General features: G+C 45.8%; 1 protein-coding gene across 1 annotated transcript; it reads left to right on the top strand.

Annotated features, from left to right (window-relative positions):
• Positions 1-1739: 1739 nt before the first annotated feature.
• Positions 1740-10339, top strand: PNRC2 (proline rich nuclear receptor coactivator 2). The gene is made up of 3 exons (XM_029570895.1): positions 1740-1943; positions 2733-2953; positions 7429-10339. Exon 3 carries the CDS (start codon positions 7447-7449, stop codon positions 7867-7869), a length of 423 nt encoding a protein of 140 aa, XP_029426755.1. The 5' UTR covers positions 1740-1943; positions 2733-2953; positions 7429-7446; the 3' UTR covers positions 7870-10339.
• The last annotated feature ends 9674 nt before the right edge of the window (positions 10340-20013 follow it).

Genomic DNA, 20013 nt, shown 5'->3' with positions numbered 1-20013 from the left:
CAATGCATTTTGATTCAAAACACACACACACTTGAGCCTCACAACAGATCACAAGCACCTTTTAAGAAACCCTGTTCACAGTAATCTTCAAAAATCAGTGAAGTTTCCTTCACTGATCGATTGCTTAGTCTTTGGGTCTCAGACCTAGGTCAACTTTAATTGATTTTTTGAGTATAATTTAGTTCCTCTATTTTCCAAAGTCCCCATCCCAGAGTCCAACCCTCATGTTCTCATATTACACTCATATGCAGCACATCCATGGGCTGACCGAAAAGAAAGCTCTGAGTCACCTCGAGACATGCCCTTGAGTTAGAGATTCAGAAGAGCAGCAGCTAAGTTGAACTTTTATCATTTTAAACCGCCCTCCCTGCCATCTCAACACAAAAAAAAAAAAAGAAGAATTCAAAACATGGGATCTCAATGATATTGCTTTTTAAAGCCCATATACTGCTACACTTGTAATTTTGTCTTAAATCTTTAAAAAAAAATTCTCCAGCACAAAAAATAATGGCGCATGTTGAAGCAATCTCCAGGGAGCATTTCATAGCTTTTTGTGGTTTCCTGACATTTTTAACCCATCAGATTTAGATAACTTTATTGACATGATAATTTAACATGAGCTGCCAAAGTAGTATACAGAATTGTTAAAAGAAAAAAAGGGTAAGAAAAGACGGGGAAAAATTACAAAACGGAACGAAATCAAGTAAAGGTACAAGTTACGGAAAGTACAGTATCAGGGACATGGCTCAGGTTCTGGTCCGTATTGGCCCGGTCAGGTTTCATCTCTGACCCGGTGGCAGGATACCGCCTATTTTGCTCTCTAGCAGCTGTTTCTTCTGTTTCCCCCAGGATCAGACATAAGTCATCTTTGGGAAATGTACATCTCTGATCTCCCTGTATTTTGCACAGCACAGGAGGAAATGCATTTCTGTTCACGTAATACTCCTGAAACCTCCGCCAGCAACTGCCCAACCCAAGGTCTGTTTTCATTGCTGAATGATTGCAACATACACTGCTCACAAGTTTCAAACTCCCGTCCCCCATCAAAAAAGACATCTCTCTTCTCGCAGCTCTTTGCAGGAGTTTAGCAGATTATATTTGATAGAAGCACTTTCAATAGGACTTAAAAAGAAAACAAAGGGATGACGACTGCAGGAAAAGGACCAAAGGGTTCATCCAGTCTGCCTGGCAAGCTTCTTATGGCAATATCTGCCGCTCTGTGCATGTGACCCCCATGTTTCTCTTAAATCAAGACAATGCTGGTAACGGGGTCCAGGGAAAAAGAAGAAAAAATGTTTATTTTTGCGAGGCATGTCAATAATTTGGTGTAAACATAATCTTAGAGGTTATATTACGTTTTTCCTGTCTGTAACTCGAAACTTGCTTATACTGCGGACTGAATTGTGCTGTGCTGCATTTGTTAAAATAAAAAGTAAAAAAAAAAACCGTAAAGACTTCACAATTGTAAATGATTCACGTCCATCGGAGGAGACAAAGAACCAAGAGAGCCCACCCCGAAAAGCAAACACTGCGAGCCAAACGATGCCCCCGGGCCCAAGGGGAGGTGCCTAACCTACTTCCGCCTTCCCCTCCCTCGGGGGAACGGGCGCCCGCCACGCGATTGGGCGGCGGGGAGACGAGACCGCTCCGCCCGCCGCCTGCCATTGGCAGGCGTCCGCACGCGCCGCTCCGCCATTGGCGGGGCTGGCGAGCTTTGAAGCTGCGTGTAGGGGAGGAGGAGGAGCCTCTGCAGCTGCTTTCCTGAGGTGGCGCCGACGCCATTTTGTGCTGCTTTGGCCGAGGGGACGGAAGGAGAGGCGGGCGCGGAGAGCGAGAGAGGGAGACGAAGAAAGACGAGGGGGGATTCTTCCCGAGCCTAGCTTGCACCCGCCCGTGACCCCCAGCGCGCTCCTCGGACGCGGCGTGAGAGGCTGTGGGAGCCGGTGAGGAGCCGCCGCCGCCGCCATATTGTGGCGTTCTCTTCCCCGCTTTCTTTTGTTTCTCTCAAGTTTGGGCTTTCGGTTTCCTCTCCCTTCATAATGTCCCGGCGGCCGGCTCTCCTCCCCTGTCGCCAGCTCCTTCGGTTTGAGAGGCAGACTCTCTTGTTTAAGAATCATCTAAGTCCGGCTTCCTTTGTTAATGTAACTCGCGTAGCTGGAGGGGGGAGGTTAACCCCCTGTTGACGGTTTTATTCCAGTTTTTCCTGTCTGTATTTGTTGATTTTGGAGGGGGTAGAGGCCCCACGAATCACATCTCTGGATAACTCTTACATTGGTATGATAAAAGCTATCGCAGGCAGTTTCTAGAAGGACTGGGTGTCCTAAAATAGCAGCTGTACATCTGCGATCATTGTTAGGGATTTTCATGGTGCTGCGACGTGTACGCAGCACTGTACACATGGGGCAGCCCCTTCCTCTTTAAGCTTACGTTCAGACAGACCTGCAAAGGTAAAAGTTCAGCCTTTTGTTTTTATGAATTCGCACTTTTATCTGCTGTGTTTGAGAGATGTATTTATTACTTGGCTCCTTTTGTGTAACCATCCTGTTTTTGGGATCGGACACCACTTAGAACAGGCACATTTATCCATATTAGCGCTATAAACATATTTTGAGCTTTGAAGATGTTCATATTCTTTTCCTGTCAATATGATTCCCCCCCCCCCCATCCGTTTAATTAGTTTTTTTTTTGTTGCTTACTGTTAAGCTTTGCTCTTTTTCTTGGTTTGTCTCTAGCTGGGACTGGTGCCCCAAAGCCCTTGTTCCGAGCGGACTCCGATGTTGTGGGTCTGGGCTTCACGGCTGCACAGACCCTGCCGGCTCATGCCATCTTACACCAGCTGGAAAGTGAAAGGATCGGAGCGAGGAAGACATTTCAAACCCAGGTTTTGGGAGCCAGAGGGGGCCCGGGCATTGGAGAAAGTGGGCGCTGTGGAGTCTGAGCGATCAACAGAAAGGTAATGAGTTCAAAACAGCTATGGAATGGGGGAGGTGGTAGACGGTGACATCACACCACCGACAGGATGCCAGTTTGGCCAGGATGTTTCCTTACCAGGCATATCTTCATGGGGGACTCTTAAAGGCTATTAGCAAAACAAAGCCATGTAACTTCTTGATCTGTACTGACTTACAAACTGACTTTTTTTTTTTATCAATTGGGTTATACTCAGGTTGGTCCTGTAAAGATTTTCCAGGACAAAATGTAACTACACTTTGTATTGGTGTGATTAATACATTTAGCCTTCCTTGGTGTTAGGGCAGGTCAGTCCCCACAAGTGTATTATGCACCTCTACCAGCAGATGGAGCAAAAGCTGACATCATGGCCATATAATCCTGTCTTGACAGCCTCAGTGTTCTCTGTCTCCAGCACAGAGTGGACATGCATTTCCCTTCGGGGGGGGATTGCCTGTGAGTATAAAAAAAAAGATGTTTGAGAGGAGATTTCAGAAAGACATGTCTATATGGCTTGCCTCTTGAGTCCCTCCATCAGGGTGCCTTCAGTCCGGTAGCCTTGAGTGGTGTGGACCTACATTTTAGTTAGTAGTTGCAGGCCGAGAGAGGCTTGGCAGTGAAGGCTTTAGCCCTCTCGCCCCATATCCGGGACCCATCCTGCTCTCAGTCAGGGAAGGCTAAGCTCAGGTAAAAGTTTTTTAGTTTACAAAAAAAAAAAGTGAACAGAACGTGAGCAGGGGAGAGAGGTTCCATTTCCTTGGTGTTCAGCTGTTCCATTCACATCTCTGGGGAGGTAGTGCAGGCACAGCGGGTTGAGCAGCCATTTGGCTAGGGCCTGCTCCCAGGATTCTTCCTTTTTGGCATGTGGTAGGCTGTGAGGTAACTGTGCATTTTTGCTGCGGGCCATCTGCACTCATCTTGTTTGTTCAGCTTAGGCCCACCGGACCTGACTTGTTGGCGACCTTCGTGAAAGTTCCTCGCTGCTTCAGCCTCAGGCGGGACCCAAAAGCCTTTGAGCATAGATGCTCTTAGTTCAGGAGTGGCTAAGTTGCACCCTTCTTATGTTTCCACCCTGGCCTTTGATAGGCAGGCTGGGCCAGAATGTTGCAAGTCAAACCAACAGTCCTTTTAGTGGCTCTGGATTGGGCTCGAAGTCTGTGATTTGCTGATTTCCAGAGACTTCTGGTGGACAGTCCACTTGGGCTACCATCTTGGATGGATCTGTTATGTCAAGGGCCCATTCTACATGAGGATTCAGGTCAATTCTGACTTACAATTTGGAAATTGAAAGGGCTCTGTTGAAGCGGGGTTATTTGCCTGCTGTAACTTCCTTTCTGCTTCAGGTGTGGAAATTTTCTACTTCTCTGGCTTGTGTTACAGTTTTGATGGTCTTTGAGGCCTGGTGTTCTAAGCGATGTACTCAACTGCTCAAGGTGGATATTCCTTTGATTTTGGAATCTTTACAGGATGGCTTGCATAAGGGTTTGGCCCTTAATACCTTGAAGGTTCAAGTTGCATGGGGGGGAGACAATAGAGGGCCTTTATCTTTCCATCCAGATGTGTCCTGTTTCTTGCAGGGAGTTAAGCATCTTTACCCCCAGTTGCGGCGTCTGGTGCCTGTATGGGACTTTAGTTTGGTCCTCAAGTTCTTGGCAGGTCTAACTTTTTTCAAACAGTGTATTCTTACCTTGAAGACTGTTTTTCTATCAGCGATCTGTTAGGCACGTTGTGAGCTGCAGGCTCTCTTCTGCTGAGAGCCTTTTCTCTGTATGACTCTGGGTGCGGTTCAACTTTGGACTGTGCCCTCCTCTTTGCCAAAAGTGATTTCAGAGTTTCATTTGAATCAGTCCATTTCCCTGCCTGCCTTGGACCAGGGACAGAGATGAAGCAGAGTACTGTCTTTTGCGTTCCTTGGATGTCGAGTGTCATTTACTGTGGTACTTGGATATGACTAAAGCTGTTCAGAAGTCTGATCCACCTGTTTGTGCTCCATGGTGGAGGGAAACAGGGAGCACCGGTGGCTTGGGCAACAATAGCCTGCAGGGTTAAGGAGGTCATTACAGCAGTCTGTGTGGATGCTGAGAATGCCTTGCTGAAACAGATTAGACCACACTCCAGAAGGTTTCAGGCAGTATCATGGCTGGAACTTTGTTGCCTGCTGAAATTTGCCAAGCGGCGATGTGGTCATCTTTGCATACCTTCTCTAAGCATTACCGCTTGGATGTTAGGGTTAGGGAGGATGCTGTTTGCACGGGCGATATTGATTGGACTGCTGGCAGCCTCCTGCCCTTTTTGAGATTAGCTTTGGTATATCCCACTTATGGGGATTGACCTGCCTGAACACTGAGGGAGGAGAAATTGCTACTTATCTGATGATTTCCTTTCTTCTAGTAAGGTTAGTTCAATCCCCGACTCATCCTCTGCTGCAATGTTTAAATTTGTGGTTAGCTTTTCTACGGGCAAGGTACGCAGAGTATGATTCCTGCTCTTAGTTGAAAAGTGATAAGTGGCTTCTCTAGCTCTTAGTTTGCTAGATATGTGCCTTCTTTTGGCTGAACTCATTGTTCCTATTGGTTGGGAAGTCTGTTAATAGTAATGTTCAAGTATAATTAGTTTTGTCCATAGTTTGGCTTTGCCAGAGAATATTGGTAGGCTGATCTTGGGGTGGAACTGTATGGCCGTGACATCAGCTTTTGATCTGTCTCGATCTGCTGTCATAGTTGCATAACCCCCTCGTGGGGATTGACCTGCCCGTAGAGGAAAGGACATTATGAGTAGAACCATGTATGATTAGACTAGCCATGTCAGTCATAACATAGGCCTCTTAAAAAGTGCTTTGAGATTAGGGAATTCTTCCATATTTGTGAATTGTACCTTAATAAACTAGTTTCACAGTACCGTATTTCCACGACAATAACCCGCCCACGTATATAACCCGCCCACACACATAACCCGCAGGTTTTCAAGATTTATGAAAAAAAGTTTTAATATACCCCGCCTCCTCATATAACCCGCAATTCAAAAAAAAAATAAATTTTTAAATACCTGTCGGAGGGCCGCGTGGGTCCAGGCGGGCGGCGGGAGCCGGGTGGTCGCGTGTTAAATCTAGGCCGCGGGCGGGTGGGCGCTTGTTCCAGGCGGGGGCGGGTGGACGCGCGTTAGTTCGAGACGGCCGGCGGGTGGTCGCGTGTTAAATCTAGGCCGGGTCGCACAGGCGCGCATTCATTCACTGCCGGTGGGGGCTGCGGCAGCCCCCACCGGCAGTGAATGAATGCGCGCCGAAAGCAGCTTGTTCCAGGCGGCGGTGGCGGGTGGACGCGCGTTAGTTCGAGGCGGGTGGTCGCGTGTTAAATCTAGGCCGGGTCGCTCAAGGCAATCTAGGCCGGGTCGCTCAAGGCAGTCACATGCCGTGACGTCACGGCATGTGACTGCCTTGAGCATCGAATCGCAGGGGTCGCATTCATTCATCCAGGCGGAGGAGCCGGCTGCTTTCGCCGCTACTGCCTTGAGCGCCGAAAGCAGCCGGCAGCGGCAGCTGAAAGCAGCCGGCTCCTCCGCCTGGATGAATGAATTCATTCACTGCCGGTGGGGGCTGCCCCAGCCCCCACCGGCAGTGAATGAATGCGACCCCTGCGATTCGATGCTCAAGGCAGTCACATGCCGTGACGTCACGGCATGTGACTGCCTTGAGCGACCCGGCCTAGATTGCCTTGAGCGACCCGGCCTAGATTTAACACGCGACCACCCGCCTCGAACTAACGCGCGTCCACCCGCCACCGCCGCCTGGAACAAGCTGCTTTCGGCGCGCATTCATTCACTGCCGGTGGGGGCTGCCCCCATCGGCAGTGAATGAATGCGCGCCTGTGCGACCCGGCCTAGATTTAACACGCGACCACCCGCCGGCCGTCTCGAACTAACGCGCGTCCACCCGCCCCCGCCTGGAACAAGCGCCCACCCGCCTGCGGCCTAGATTTAACACGCGACCAATCAGGAAGCGGCCGGGCGCAGGGATAGGACGGACTCCTCTCAGCTGCAGCCTATTCAGAGTCGGGAAACTTTATTGGTTGTAAAATTTTTTCTGGATAACCCGCCCACGTTTATACCCCGCGGGGGGCATGCGGGGTAGGTAAAAACGCACATTACCCGCGGGTTATATGCGTGGAAATACGGTAATCTAGTGCAGTATTTCCCAACCTTTTCCTGGATGCAAACCTAACCAGTTTATTTAACATTTTTATATACTGACATTGGTTGGGAACATCTCATCAGTTTCCATAGAACAAATAATGCAGCGTAACAGTTTGGTTTTCAGGATGTTCATAATGAATATGAGTGAGATTTGCATACATTGGAGAACCAGGGTTTGTAAATCTTACATGTGTATTCATTATAGCGATCTGGGAAACACGAATGCCATTTGAAGCAAAAATGGATGCAACTCTCATTTAACTTGCATTTATTTTTCTAATTGTTCTCTAGGTGACATAGAAATTGAAGATGGGTGGAGGTGAAAAGTTTAACATTCCAGTTCCCCAGCCTAGGAACAAACTTACTAAGAACCATCAGCTTTATAACCGGCAAAAGAGCAAAGATCAGAAGTCTTCAATAAACATGATGCACTTGAAGAAAGAAAGAGGGCATGGACATAGTCAATCAGCAGTTGTATGGCAGGCCATGCAGAATGGGGGAAAGAATACTGTCCCCTTCCCAGAACACAATTGGTATTCTGTTTTGGCAAGTTCCCATCCCCTCTTAAATTGTCAAACCAATCAGAACTATGCTGGAGCCAAATTTAGTGAGCCCCCTTCACCAAGTGTTCTCCCCAAGCCACCAAGCCACTGGGTGCCCCTTTCTTTTAACCCACCTGATAAAGAAATAATGAGTTGTCAGCTAAAAACCTTGCTCAAAGTCCAGGCCTGACATGTTTCTTTCAAATGAATAACTTTTTTCAAAATTTACAGGGTTTCAAATACAAAACTACACAAGTAAGATTTGAATAGTTCTAAATCTTTAGCCTGCATAGCTGTGGGGGAAATTATTTCTAAATTGGCTGAATGTGAGGGGCCACTATATGGTGGGCAAACTTCTCAAAGTCCGCATAGCACTTTCATCTCATTAAACTTGTGCGCTGTGCGCATTGCACTGAGAAGTTGTACTTGCAATGTCACTGAAACCAAATGTCTGATGACCCACAATGCTTGCACTTAAAATAGTAACATTTTTTAATTGCTTGTTTTTGCCTGGGCTTGATAGGGCATTTTTATGTAGAGCAGTTACAAGCTGTAAATGCTATAGCTTTATTAGTTTTGTGGGTCATGGTTGCTGGGAATGAACTTGCTATCTATAATGTAGCCCACTAGCACTTTGTATCTTGTGCCAGCATGCTGCCTGTGCCCCCGCACCTCCCAACCAGACAGTGAAAATGTTGATGTGATGTCTAGAACTTCTGGTTTTTCGTCACTAAATCCCTTTAGATAGCTTGGTAAAGGTTAAAATTTGTACATGGGCTACAATATTTCACTAAATTTTCCTATCACAAACTAATGGTAATATTATGAGGCTATTTGTGAAAATGCTGCACTATGAATAGCTAATTGAACTTAGTGATGTTGGGGGGCAAAAATGGTTTGATCCTAAACCAGTTTTAGAAATGTGCCAATGAATGAAGCATTTTGCACTGCCAGGTGACTGCTCAGAATTGCTGTTTGCACTTAGCAGTTTTTGAAATGCAGTTTTATATTTTCTTTGTATTCAAAGAATTGTGAACATGTAAAAAGCTTAGGCTAATGTTGCAATTGATACCCTGTAAATAGCTGTTACAAGTAGTAATACAATCAGCATCCTCACCCTTGCAGAAAACGTTTCTGTTGGAACGTCTACAATCTACATAGTGTTCCATTTTCCAAAGTAAGACAAATCACTTTGATTATACTACAAATTGAATATGTAGAAATGCACGCTCTGTATACCTCTTCATACTCTGCCTTACTGCAACTTTTCAGCCAAATTGTATTCTTCACTGGCTTCATTGAAGTTTTATGGAAGGTGGGGTGTTTTTAACATGAACCTAGAAAGATTGTGAATGTTAACTTTCTACTTGGCACCAATTTTTATGTATAAAATTGAAAATGGCTGTCTTTATTATTATGTTCCAACAGAAAATGTGTTGTACAAGCTTTTACAGTGCTGTTTTAAAATCAATGTGGCCTGTATATAAAACATCAAATATAAATAACGGGTTTAAAAAGAGCCATGTAAATATAAAAACTTGTAGCATATGTAAATCTATGCAGGGTTTGCCTGCAGAAACAAAGTATTTTTAGTATAAAACTGCTGAATGTAGAGCCATGCAGAATGGCCTGAGGAAAAGCTAATATTTTGTTTAACAAAACTTTTAAGAAAGCACAACGATGCTTTACCTGTGCACTGTACCAGTAATCATACATGTTTTGGTGAAAATCTTGTAAACTGGTTTTATAGTGAATTCAGTGCAAAAATGATTTTATAAAAAAAATTTGCTGCTATAATTAACAATGCACATTCAGTGTATAAAAGATGTATGATATTGGTGTGAAGGTCTTAAAAGATGGGCAGTTAGTAATACTGTAAAACAGTTTAGGCTTTCTTCCAGTGATTAACACTGATTTAAAAAAAAAAGTCAAATGTCACAGCTGGGTTTTCTTTCAATCAGTCTATCAAAGTGATGTCACTTAGTTTTAGAGGTGTTAAATTCTGTATGCATGATGAACTGCCCCACAGACCATTTGTACAAAACATTTTGTATTTAGACACAAAATGGGAGAGAACGTTTAGTACAAGGCCTTTCAAGCCATGGCTGGGGCCCTCAGCTGGGTGTTCATTGTGGGTATCCTGAAAATGCACCTACCTAGGGTCCCCAGAACCAGATCGGGAAGCCCTACACCTACAGTTTAATACAGAATTATCACTTATTCAATTTAACCATGCACTTCTACACTATCAACATAGTATTCAAAGAACATTTTGATATAGCATAACCAATTTCATGATCACATCTTCTGTTTTACAAAATGTTACGTGTACTATTAAATATTGTGCCGTGTTTAATAGTCAGACATGAGTAACTATGGTAAACTGCTTTGTCTGTGAAGATAACCTGAAAGTAGTTGTTGCATATTATGTTTCCTTTATACATTCCGAATGTGTTGGCAGCTTTTTAAGGATAACACTTTTTTTCCCAGATCAGTTTAATTGGACAGTCTTCTAAATTTTATATCCTTCTCTCCAAAGTGGTCACCTTGAGTACATTTTTTTCAGCCCTAAAGTGTTTAGAATTGTTCACAAATTGAAATTTGGCAATGTTCTGTAAAATTATGGATTGACAAATAAATTACCTTACCTATTTCCCCTATATTGCCTTGTCTTCCTTCAGCGGTCATTCCCTGTACGTAAACAGATCAGTCCGGAAGCCTGGGTTTTGCCTCCTCTGCAGCAGATGGAGACAGTTTTGCTGATGCTGGCAATTTATCCACTAGTATTTGTCTTCAGCAGATGCTGGTGATGCAAAACCTGCAGTCTGAAAAGTTAAAAGTTCCTCCCAGAAGGTTGGCAGGTCCTGATGGGGCCATCCCTTCTGGAGGAGAGGTGGACGAGCAGGGGCTTGGGGACCCTTTTTGACATATCTGGTGTCTGATCCCTCCCTCCAGAAGGACGACTGGAGCCTGCTTCAGGGAAGTGATTTCTAATGCTGCCTTTAATATGTGCTTTGCTTTTTTTATTTTTTTAAACAGCCTGTTCGTTGCACATTGTCTTGGGCAACAAGGTAGTTGGCAGGCAGCCAAGCAGATGTTTGGCTCATGCAAATTTTCTTTCGGCGCTTGGTTTCTGTGCGAGCAGCCTGGCTCGGGTCATGCTGTGTGGCATTCTGGGTGCAGCATGCAGAGGTCTTGGGAGCTGCAGACTCCGGGGATGGTGCTGTCCCGGTTTTGGCAGGTACGGTGGCCATTTTGTGACTTAATTTGCTGCTTCAGTGGGAGAGCAAGGAGAGAAGGGATCCCTCCACTACCAGAGTCTATGCCCCCCCCCACTTTTTTTTTTTTCTTTTTGGGTGAAAGGTGGTTTCCACTTTTCATTTAGGTCAGGTAAGTGAGTTGGTGGCTTTAAGAAGCACAGCCCAGTTCTATAGTGTCTCAGGTGCTTCATATTTTAGATAGTTGGACTCTCCTCTGCTCTGAAAATCACAAATGGGTTTTAGAAGTCAGATCATCTTTTTATTAGTGATCACAATGGGTAGAAGGCATCTAAGGCCTCCACAGGTAAGTGGCTTAAAAGAAAATGGGTTCTTACTTGCTAATTTTTGTTCCCCACACCACAGTCTAGACACAGGGGAGAAAAACCTATTAGCAGCTGGAGCCAAAGAAAAGCTTTCCTTGAATATTCGATTATTAGGAATGTAGATAGCTGGGTGGCTGGTAGGCGTGAGGATCGCCTGGTAACTTGCCTACCTGGTGCAAAGGTGGCGGACCTCGCACGTCACCTAGATAGGATTTTAGACTGTGCTGGGGAGGAGCCGGCTGTCGTGGTACATGTGGGCACCAATGACATAGGAAAATGTGGGAGGGAGGTTCTGGAAGCCAAATTTAGGCTCTTAGGTAGAAAGCTTAAATCCAGAACTTCCAGGGTAGCATTCTCTGAAATGCTCCCTGTTCCATGCGCAGGTCCCCACAGGCAGGCAGAGCTCCGGAGTCTCAATGCGTGGGTGAGACGATGGTGCAAGGAAGAGGGATTCAGTTTTGTTAGGAACTGGCAAACCTTTTGGGGAAGGGGGAGTCTCTTCCGAAGGGATGGGCTCTACCTTAACCAGGGTGGAACCAGACTGCTGGCGCTAACCTTTAAAAAGGGGAGAGAACCCCTTTTAAACTAGAACAAAGGGGAAAACAGTCACTTAGCAGCGCATGGTTCGGAGAGAGGTATCTTCAAAGGATACTAATGATGCATTAGAATTAGGGCATCCCGACAGTGAGATTCCAATAATTAAAAAAGTAGTCCAAGTGCCTGTAACTAAAAACTCACCTGAGCTAAAAAATTCTAACTTATCCCTATCAATTAAAAAGCAGAATGAAGATAACAAACAAAAAACAAACTTGGAAATATTTGTATGCTAATGCCAGGGAAGGCTGAGCTCGGGTAAAAGTTTTTACATTATTAAAAAAAACAAAACACAAAAGAGGAGTCTTCCTGCTGGGTCTGTTTCCTTGGCATTTGGCTTTCCTGCTTATGTTTCTGGAGAATTCTGTGAGATGTGGAGGTAGTTCAGGCATGGTGGATTGAGCAGCCGTTTGGCTAGGCCCTGCTTTCTGGCTTCTCCCTTCTTGGCATGAGGTAGGCCACAAGGGTGATTTTGCATGCTTTTCCCTATGTGCCTTCGTGACCCTATTATGCATCTCTTGCTGTGTGTCCAAAATTTGGGCATCCTAGCTTTTTGGCTACACACCTTGGACACCTAACTTAGGCATCCCTTGTTCCTTGTGTGTGTGTATATAGCTGGATGCCAGGTTTGGGCAAGCGTACTATACACATGTACCTGGCTGCACATTTTTCGTGCATCCATTTTAGGCACAGGTTTAATGCACAGTTAGTCGACTGCATTTTTTGTGCAACTAGCTGGGCAAGTGCCTATACCTAACTGAGCACCTTATGACCATAGACTAGGCCATTATGTATTTTTGCTGCATACCACATCAGGGTGATACAGCCAGAGCTTTCCTTAAGCCTGTGTCAGCACTGCCTGGATCTCTGGGGGTGGGTGTGGGTGGCAGAATTTAGCTCCTGATTTTGCTGATGATGGTTCAGCTCTTCGGTATGAGGGGAGTGGGACCAAGCCCAATTCAACCCTGGTCTCTCCCTCCTTCAGTTGATCCAAGGGCCAATGCCTCAGGGGAAACTCGCTCTCAGGATGTCAAGTTCAGACCAATGGACCCGTCCTCCTTTTTCCCGGGTGGAATTCTTCCAGGGATTAGACATTTCTACAGGGGCAGGCTTCCGCGTGGACTGTATGTCCTGATTTAGGTCCATACGCTCAAGAGTTCTTCAGTCCTGCCGCCAAGGTTAAGTGCTGTGGTGAGGCACTGCCTGAAAAGGCTCAAATGCAGGTGGATCAAGATGCCACTGAGGATGATGGTGGTGGCTCCCCTGTGAAGGGGAGATGCCCCATGTATGGAGCCACATCAAACTCTCTTAGATTTCTTTCATAGAGATGAGTTGCTGAGTGTGAGCTCTCAGATGTTGAAGACCCTCATATGGCTGCTCTCAGATGTTGAAGACCCTCATATGGCTGCTGCTGACTCCTCTGGGGTACAGAAGAAGTATCCCATATTGGTCACCCTACACCAGGCCTCCAGAGACATCCTTTACAAAAAAAAAAAAAAGGGGGGGGCAGCCTTGGTGGGTTTGTATCCCATGGATCTGCAGGCTAGAGAGCAGTTGCATTTCCCTAAGGTGCATGCTTTCATGTGTTCTATTACAAAGCGAACAAACAAAAGGGAAAACCAATACCTAACTTGCATTAGGCTGTTCACTTGCTATTTTTTTAGGAAAAATTTTTTGATTTTTTTAAATTTTTTTTGTACTTCATATATTTTGTACTTTATATATTTTATCTGAGACAACTAATTGGTTGAAAAATAGTAGTAGGAAAAGTGCCGCGTTTAAGGCACTCACAGACCGTCTAATTTGCATGGAAGGTGTCTGCATCATATTTGAAGATTTAATCGCCTAGTGGTATGTACTGAACTCTTAAAACAAAGTTCTTTGAAAAATGTGGTTGATTTGCATGCTGTCAGTGACTGTACATTTAAAGTGACTGCAATTGATTGAGAAGACAGAGCACTCTCTAGGCTTCAGGAGAGACGCTGACTGGCTTGCTGATGCAGTTCTTTTCCTACTAATATTTTTCAACCAATTAGTTGTCTCAGATCATATATTTTTTACTTTATTATTTTAAGTACAAAAAAAATTTAAAAAATCAAAATTTTTCCTAAAAAAAATAGCAAGTGAGCAACCTAATACAAGTTAAGTATTGGTTTTCCCTTTTGTTTGATTTCCTTGATGGGATAACTTGGCTCTTTTGTTTGTTTTCTATTACAAAGTGAGCCACTCTCATGGTGGAGGGAGGTGCAGCTCTTAAGGATGCTCAGAATAACTGGGTTGAGGCCATCCTAAAGAAACCCTTCGAAGTGGTGGCAATGAACTTGCACATTGCGTCGTGTTGTACAGCGGCAGCTCAAGCTACCTTGCATCTTTCGCAAGAATCTGGCAGTGCTGTGTCAGGTAGTGGACCTTAGCTGATGCGTGCTGTGACCCGGTTCACACAGCTGCCAGAGTTGTTGTTCTGTTATAGCTGCTCGACAACAGAAATGGCTGCACAACTGGTCAGCAGATACTATTTCAAAGTCCAATCTTACTAAGCTGCCCTTCAAGGCTTTGCTTCTATTTGGCAGTGAACTGGAAAAAATAGCAAATAAAATGGGTGGAGGAGACCCAGGTCCCATGCTTGCCAGAGGCTAAGAAGCCAGTTTCCTGGACTACCAGCGTTTTCAGCCTTATAGGGGAAGTTCTTCCCAGAGAGCCAGTCCCTTTCACAGATCTCAGTCCTTTCACCCCCGAAGGTGTGGAAAGGATGTGGATTCTAGCATTCTAGGCCCTTGATCTTCTCAATGAAAATTTGCAGGCTCACCTGTTAGGCACCCACCTATCGCCTGCACTAATTCATTTTTAACAGAGGTGGGTCCAGATTACTTTGGATCAATGGGTCTTCAAAGTGGTTAGGGACAGATATGCTCTGGAATTTCTTTGCACTACTCCAGCTGCCTTTATGATATCTCTATACAACTCTCCTCAGAAGTGGGTAGCAAGAGAAACTACATTACAAAGGTTGTTGGACATGAAAGCTGTGGTTCCTGTTCCCGAATCGCAGGAAAATACAGGCCATTATTATCGAACCCAAGAAGGGTCTTTTCAACCCATATTGGATGTCAAGGGCATCAGCTGTCATGTTGAAGTCACATTTTAGGATGGAAACTGAGCGCTGTCATAATAGCAGTACCAGCAGGGGAATATCTCACATCTCTGGATCTGACGGAGGCATATCTGCATATTCCCATTTATCAGAAACATCATTGGTTCCTTCAGTTTGCCATTCTGAATAGCCATTACCACTTTCACCATTCAGGCTGGCCACAGCCTGTTGGAAGAGTCAACAGGTCTCGAGGGAGATAGATGCACTCATGGTGTGTGCAGAGCAACCTCTTCTAGGCATATCTGTCTCTCACACTGCCAGAGCAGACTTCCTAGGCAGGAGAAGCTTGGACCCAGAAGAATGGGAGCTGGTGGACGAAGCCTTCCAGCTCCTTGTGAACCGCTGGGACCTATTGGACCTAACCCTGTTGGCAACCTTCAACAAGCTAAAGGTTCCACGCTTTTTCAGTCCAGACAAGACACAAAAGAGTGACCACGTGGCGCCCTGCTGGAGGCGTTTCTGCCCTGGCCTCTGATAGGCAAGATTATGCAGAAGATTGCAAGTCAAACCAATACCATCCTAATAGTGGCTCTGGCTTGGAGGCCATGGTATGCTGCTCTTCAGAGACTGCTGGTAGGCAGTCCTCTCAGGCTTCGGTCATGAAAGGATCTATTGCGGCAGGGGACCATTCTACACAAGGATCTGGTTTGATTTTGTTTTACGGTTTGGCCACTGAAAGGGCTCAATTTTTGAAGCGTGGATATTCGCCTGCTGTGATTTCCACCTTACTTCGGACCAGGAAATTTTCTACTTGTCTAACTTTTGTTAGAGTTTGGAGAGTTTTTGAGGCCTGGTGTTCTGACCAAGGTTCTAAATCTATCAAAGTGGATAGTCCTTTGATTTTGGAATTCTTTCACGATGGCTTATGTAATGGCTTGGCCCTTAACACCTTGAAAGTTCAAGTTGCAGCTCTTGGTTATTATAGGGGAAGAGACAATGGAAGGCCTTTGTCTTCCCATCCTGAAGTGTGCCGTTTCTTGACGTTAAGTATCTTCGTGCCCCCCCTTTTTTTTTTTTTTTTTTTTACAGCTTCCAGTATCTGTGGGGCCTTAATTTTGATCTGGAGTTCTCAGCAAGTCTGAGCTTTCGGCCACTGCTTGATCTTTCCTTGCGACAGCTTACCTTGAAGACAGTTTTTTTTGTTTTGTTTTTTTGTAGCAATCTGTTCAGCACATCTAGTCCCTGAACTACAGACTCTTTCTTGCTGGGAGCCTTTTCTGCCTATGACTCCGTATTGGTACAGATTTGGACTGTGTCCTCGTTTTTTGGCAAAGGTGGTTTCAGAGTTTAATATGAAACAATCCATTTCCCTGCCCACCTTGGACAAGGACAGATATGGGAATGAGTACCGTCTTTTGCATTCTTTGGACATCAAGCATCATTTACTGCAGTACTTGCAGATGCCTAAATCTGTTTGGAAGTCTGATTGCTTGTTTGTGCTCCATGGTAACAGTAAACAGGAAGCACGGGCAACAAAAGCCTGTTAGGCAGCCATAACGTCTTCATTAGCCTATGTGGCTGCTGAGGATGCTTTGCAGAAACAGATTAGACTGCATGCCAGAAGGCAGTATCGTGGGCAGAACTTCATTTGTTGTTGCCTGAGATTTGCCCAGCAGTGATGAGGTCATCTTTGCGCACCTTTTCCAAGCATTATTGCTTGGATGTTCGGGCAAGGGAAGACTCGCGTTCATTCAGGAGGTTTTGACTGGACTGCTGGCAGACTCCCACCCTATTTGCTTTGGTACACCCGAATGGTGGGGATTGACCTGCCAGCATGCAGAGAAAGGAGAAATTACTACTTACCTGATGATTTCCTTTCCTCTGAGGGTAGGTCAATCCCAGACCTGCTCTAGGCTGCTGATGTTGAATTTATAGTTAGCCTCTTTCAGGGGCTAACTATAACTCTATGCAGCGTGTGATTCCTGCTCTTCGATGAAGAGTGGTAAGGGGCTTTTTTAGCCCCTTTGTTTAATGCATATGTTGCTTCTTTTGTCTGAGCTCAATGTTCCCATTGGGTTGGAAGCATGAATGATTGATTGTTAATGATAATGTTCAACTTTAATCTCTTCGTCCACAGTTTGGCTTTTCCAGAGAATACTGGTGGGCTGAGGCTCCGTATCCATCTGCTGGCAGAGGTGCATAACCCATCGGTGGAGATTTGACCTCCCTCAGAGGAAAGGAAATTATCAGTAAAGTAGTAATTTCTCCTTTGGCAAGAAGGAAAGAACCATATGAAAGGAAAATGTCCTCCAAAATCTGAAGCAATGAGAGTCTCTACAAAACACCACCTTAAGTTCCAAAATTCTCCTAGCTGAACAAATTGCCACCCGAAAGGCAGTCTTCACTGCTAAGGTCCTACAGTGATGTCTTCTTCAACAGTGGAAATGGCAGGCCACACAAAACTTTCAAGACCAAATTCAGGTAGCAGAAAGGACACACCCATCTCACCAGCAACCTCAAATGCTTTACCCCTCTGAGGAACCTCACCACATCCAGATGCAAAGGCAGGGAAATGCCTATATCTTTCCTTTAAAGCAACCTAAGTCCTCCACATGTACTCACATCGACTTGAACACAAGTCCTTTCTGCAATCAATTTTGCAAAAAGGCAAGAATCTGTGAAACAGAAGTCTGAAGGGGAAGAATACCCATTCCGAGAGCCCACAACTTAAATACCTTCCATATCCATACATAAGCCAAGGAAGTAGGTCTCCTGGCCTGAAGCAAAGCCGTAATGACTTCTGAATTCCCTTCAAGCATAAATCGATTTACCAGGTCTGCAAACCACAGATATCACAACCACTCCACAGCCTACTGTATCACCATCGCCAGATGAGCTTCTATGTGCTTTAGCACTCTTATCAGAGGCCAAGTCGGAAAGACATACAACAGGATCCCACACAGTGTGGAGACCCTCTGCTTCAACTTTCCTTCTGCAGTTGAAAAAGCAGAGTGCTATATTTCTGCCTCAATGCCATCAAGTTGAGCTGAGAAGCACCCCACCTTGATCAATGAGAGCCATTTCCTAGGATCTAATGCATGCCTGCTGATGAAGTCTGCTTGAATATTCACTGGCCAGAGCCATCTTTGTTTGACTTTCGACATCGAAAGGACTGGTTCCGGGACTGTTACCTTCCAGTGGTCTGCTTCTGGGCTCCTCCTGAAGCCCTATTCTGCTGAAAACAGATAGGAAAAGATCCTTTTCCCCCCTTTTGGCTTATCCTCAGGCAATTTATGTCCTTTAACCTCTCCCAACTGTTTTATCAGCTCCTCCAAGTCTTCTCCAAAAAGCAGCTTTCCTTTGAAACAGACTTGGACAAAACATCTACTGATCAGTTTCTCAACCAAAGTAGTCGCCTGGCCGAGACCACCAACATCATTGTTCTAGAAGTCCTAGTGAGGTCATATAATGTATCGGCTCCATAGGCTACCACAGCCTCGAGCTGCTGCACCTGATGCAGATATCACTTTATCTACCTGCAACTGCTGCACCCAATTGCAGCCCAGCTTGGAAGCATAAAGCTGCTGCATACCGCAGCCATATGCCTAGAGCAGACACCTAAAAAATCTTGAGATAGACTTCCAGCTTCATATCCTGCAGGTCTTTCAGCGCTGTAGAACCAGCCACTGGAATGGGTATGTCTCTAGTAACCGCAGACACTGAGGCATCCACCTTTGGAACCATCAACAGCTTAAGTGTGTCTTCTGGCAAAGGATATAATTTATCCATTGCTGTACCAACCTTCAAGTCTGTTTCTGGTATCCTTCTCCCTGACCCCTAACTGGAAAGGAAAGGCCCTGGCTGGAGCCATCCATGACTGGATCCACCTATTCCTGATCGGATTCCTAATGAGGAACCATTACCCCTAACTCAAGGACAGAGGATTAGGGGCCTCAACTCTTTCCTGTGGAAAAGACAAACCACCTTTGGATCGACCCTTGCCTTTGTGCGGACATACCAAAGACTTGCCGAACCCTTGTAGCCCAAATAGCCCGTGAAACCCTGGCCCTCTTCCTGGGTTGCGGACCTACTGACCTCTCCTGCTTGGAACCACGCTGCCCCATGGCTTTCCTGGCCAAAGCCTTGAGCAACAGGACAAAATGTGATGAGAAGCTTGCAAAATCCTCTCCAAGGTCATTGTCCTAACCCAACTGAGTTCCCCAAGCTCCCCAGCCCTCCATGCAGTTCCAATCAGTCAGGGATGGTGGTGGAGGGAGATCCTCCCCCAGCCTCTGAAGCAGCTGTGGGTGAATACAACATGGCCACCATTCCCATGCTAATTGGGAAGAGGCAGGCTGCTTACCCCGATGCACCGGAGAACCTCCCAGACCCTTGCTTCCTTTCTTACACCACTGCAGTCGTTTGTTCCTGCTGCCCTCTCCCCCAGAGGCAGCAGGAGCAAAAGCTGGCACGAAAGAGCACTTGCTGTTGTGCAGCATGCTCTGAGCCTGCCCAGATCATAAGTGGTCAGCTGCCAGAGGAACGTAAGCCACAAGAGCCGCTGCAGCCAAGCCCCTACCGGGCTTCAGCTCCGCTCTCTCCAAGTCGACTGGTAGAAAGAAAAAAAAAAATGCTTTCAGAAGAGTGGCAGCAGGCTCCACAATTCCTGCTGGGGGAAAGGGAACTGGCCACATCAGATGTCTACCCCTGACGGTGAAGGACCAAGCAATATAAGCATCTCCAACCCCCTACTTGTCCCACCTCAGAACCAGGAGGGATAACCCACCAGGACCTGCCACTCTCCTGGGAAGAAATCTAAAAAAACCCCAAAACCACCAACCACCTATATTCCTTTTTTTTTTTTTAAGCCTAGTTCCTAGACTACAGGTTTTGTACCTCTACCATCTGCTGGAGACAGAAATACTCAGGGACTGCAGGCATCCACCAGATCATGTGGCAGTGTCAGTGAACTTTCCTGTCTCCATCTGGTGGGAGGCAAATCCCAAGTCTGGACTAATCTGGATACATACATGGAACTCCTGCTTGCCCTATTCTACGAGGGGGATGGA

The sequence above is a fragment of the Rhinatrema bivittatum genome, chromosome 11, assembly GCF_901001135.1.
Source record: "Rhinatrema bivittatum chromosome 11, aRhiBiv1.1, whole genome shotgun sequence".
Taxonomy (NCBI): domain Eukaryota; kingdom Metazoa; phylum Chordata; class Amphibia; order Gymnophiona; family Rhinatrematidae; genus Rhinatrema; species Rhinatrema bivittatum.
Note: the sequence above shows the minus strand (reverse complement) of the source record. Positions and strands in the feature narration are given on the sequence as shown.

What these genes read in the sequence shown, in the direction of transcription:
- PNRC2 (XM_029570895.1), top strand. Translation starts at nt 7,447, where the DNA reads ATGGGTGGAGGTGAAAAGTTTAACATTCCAGTTCCCCAGCCTAGGAAC.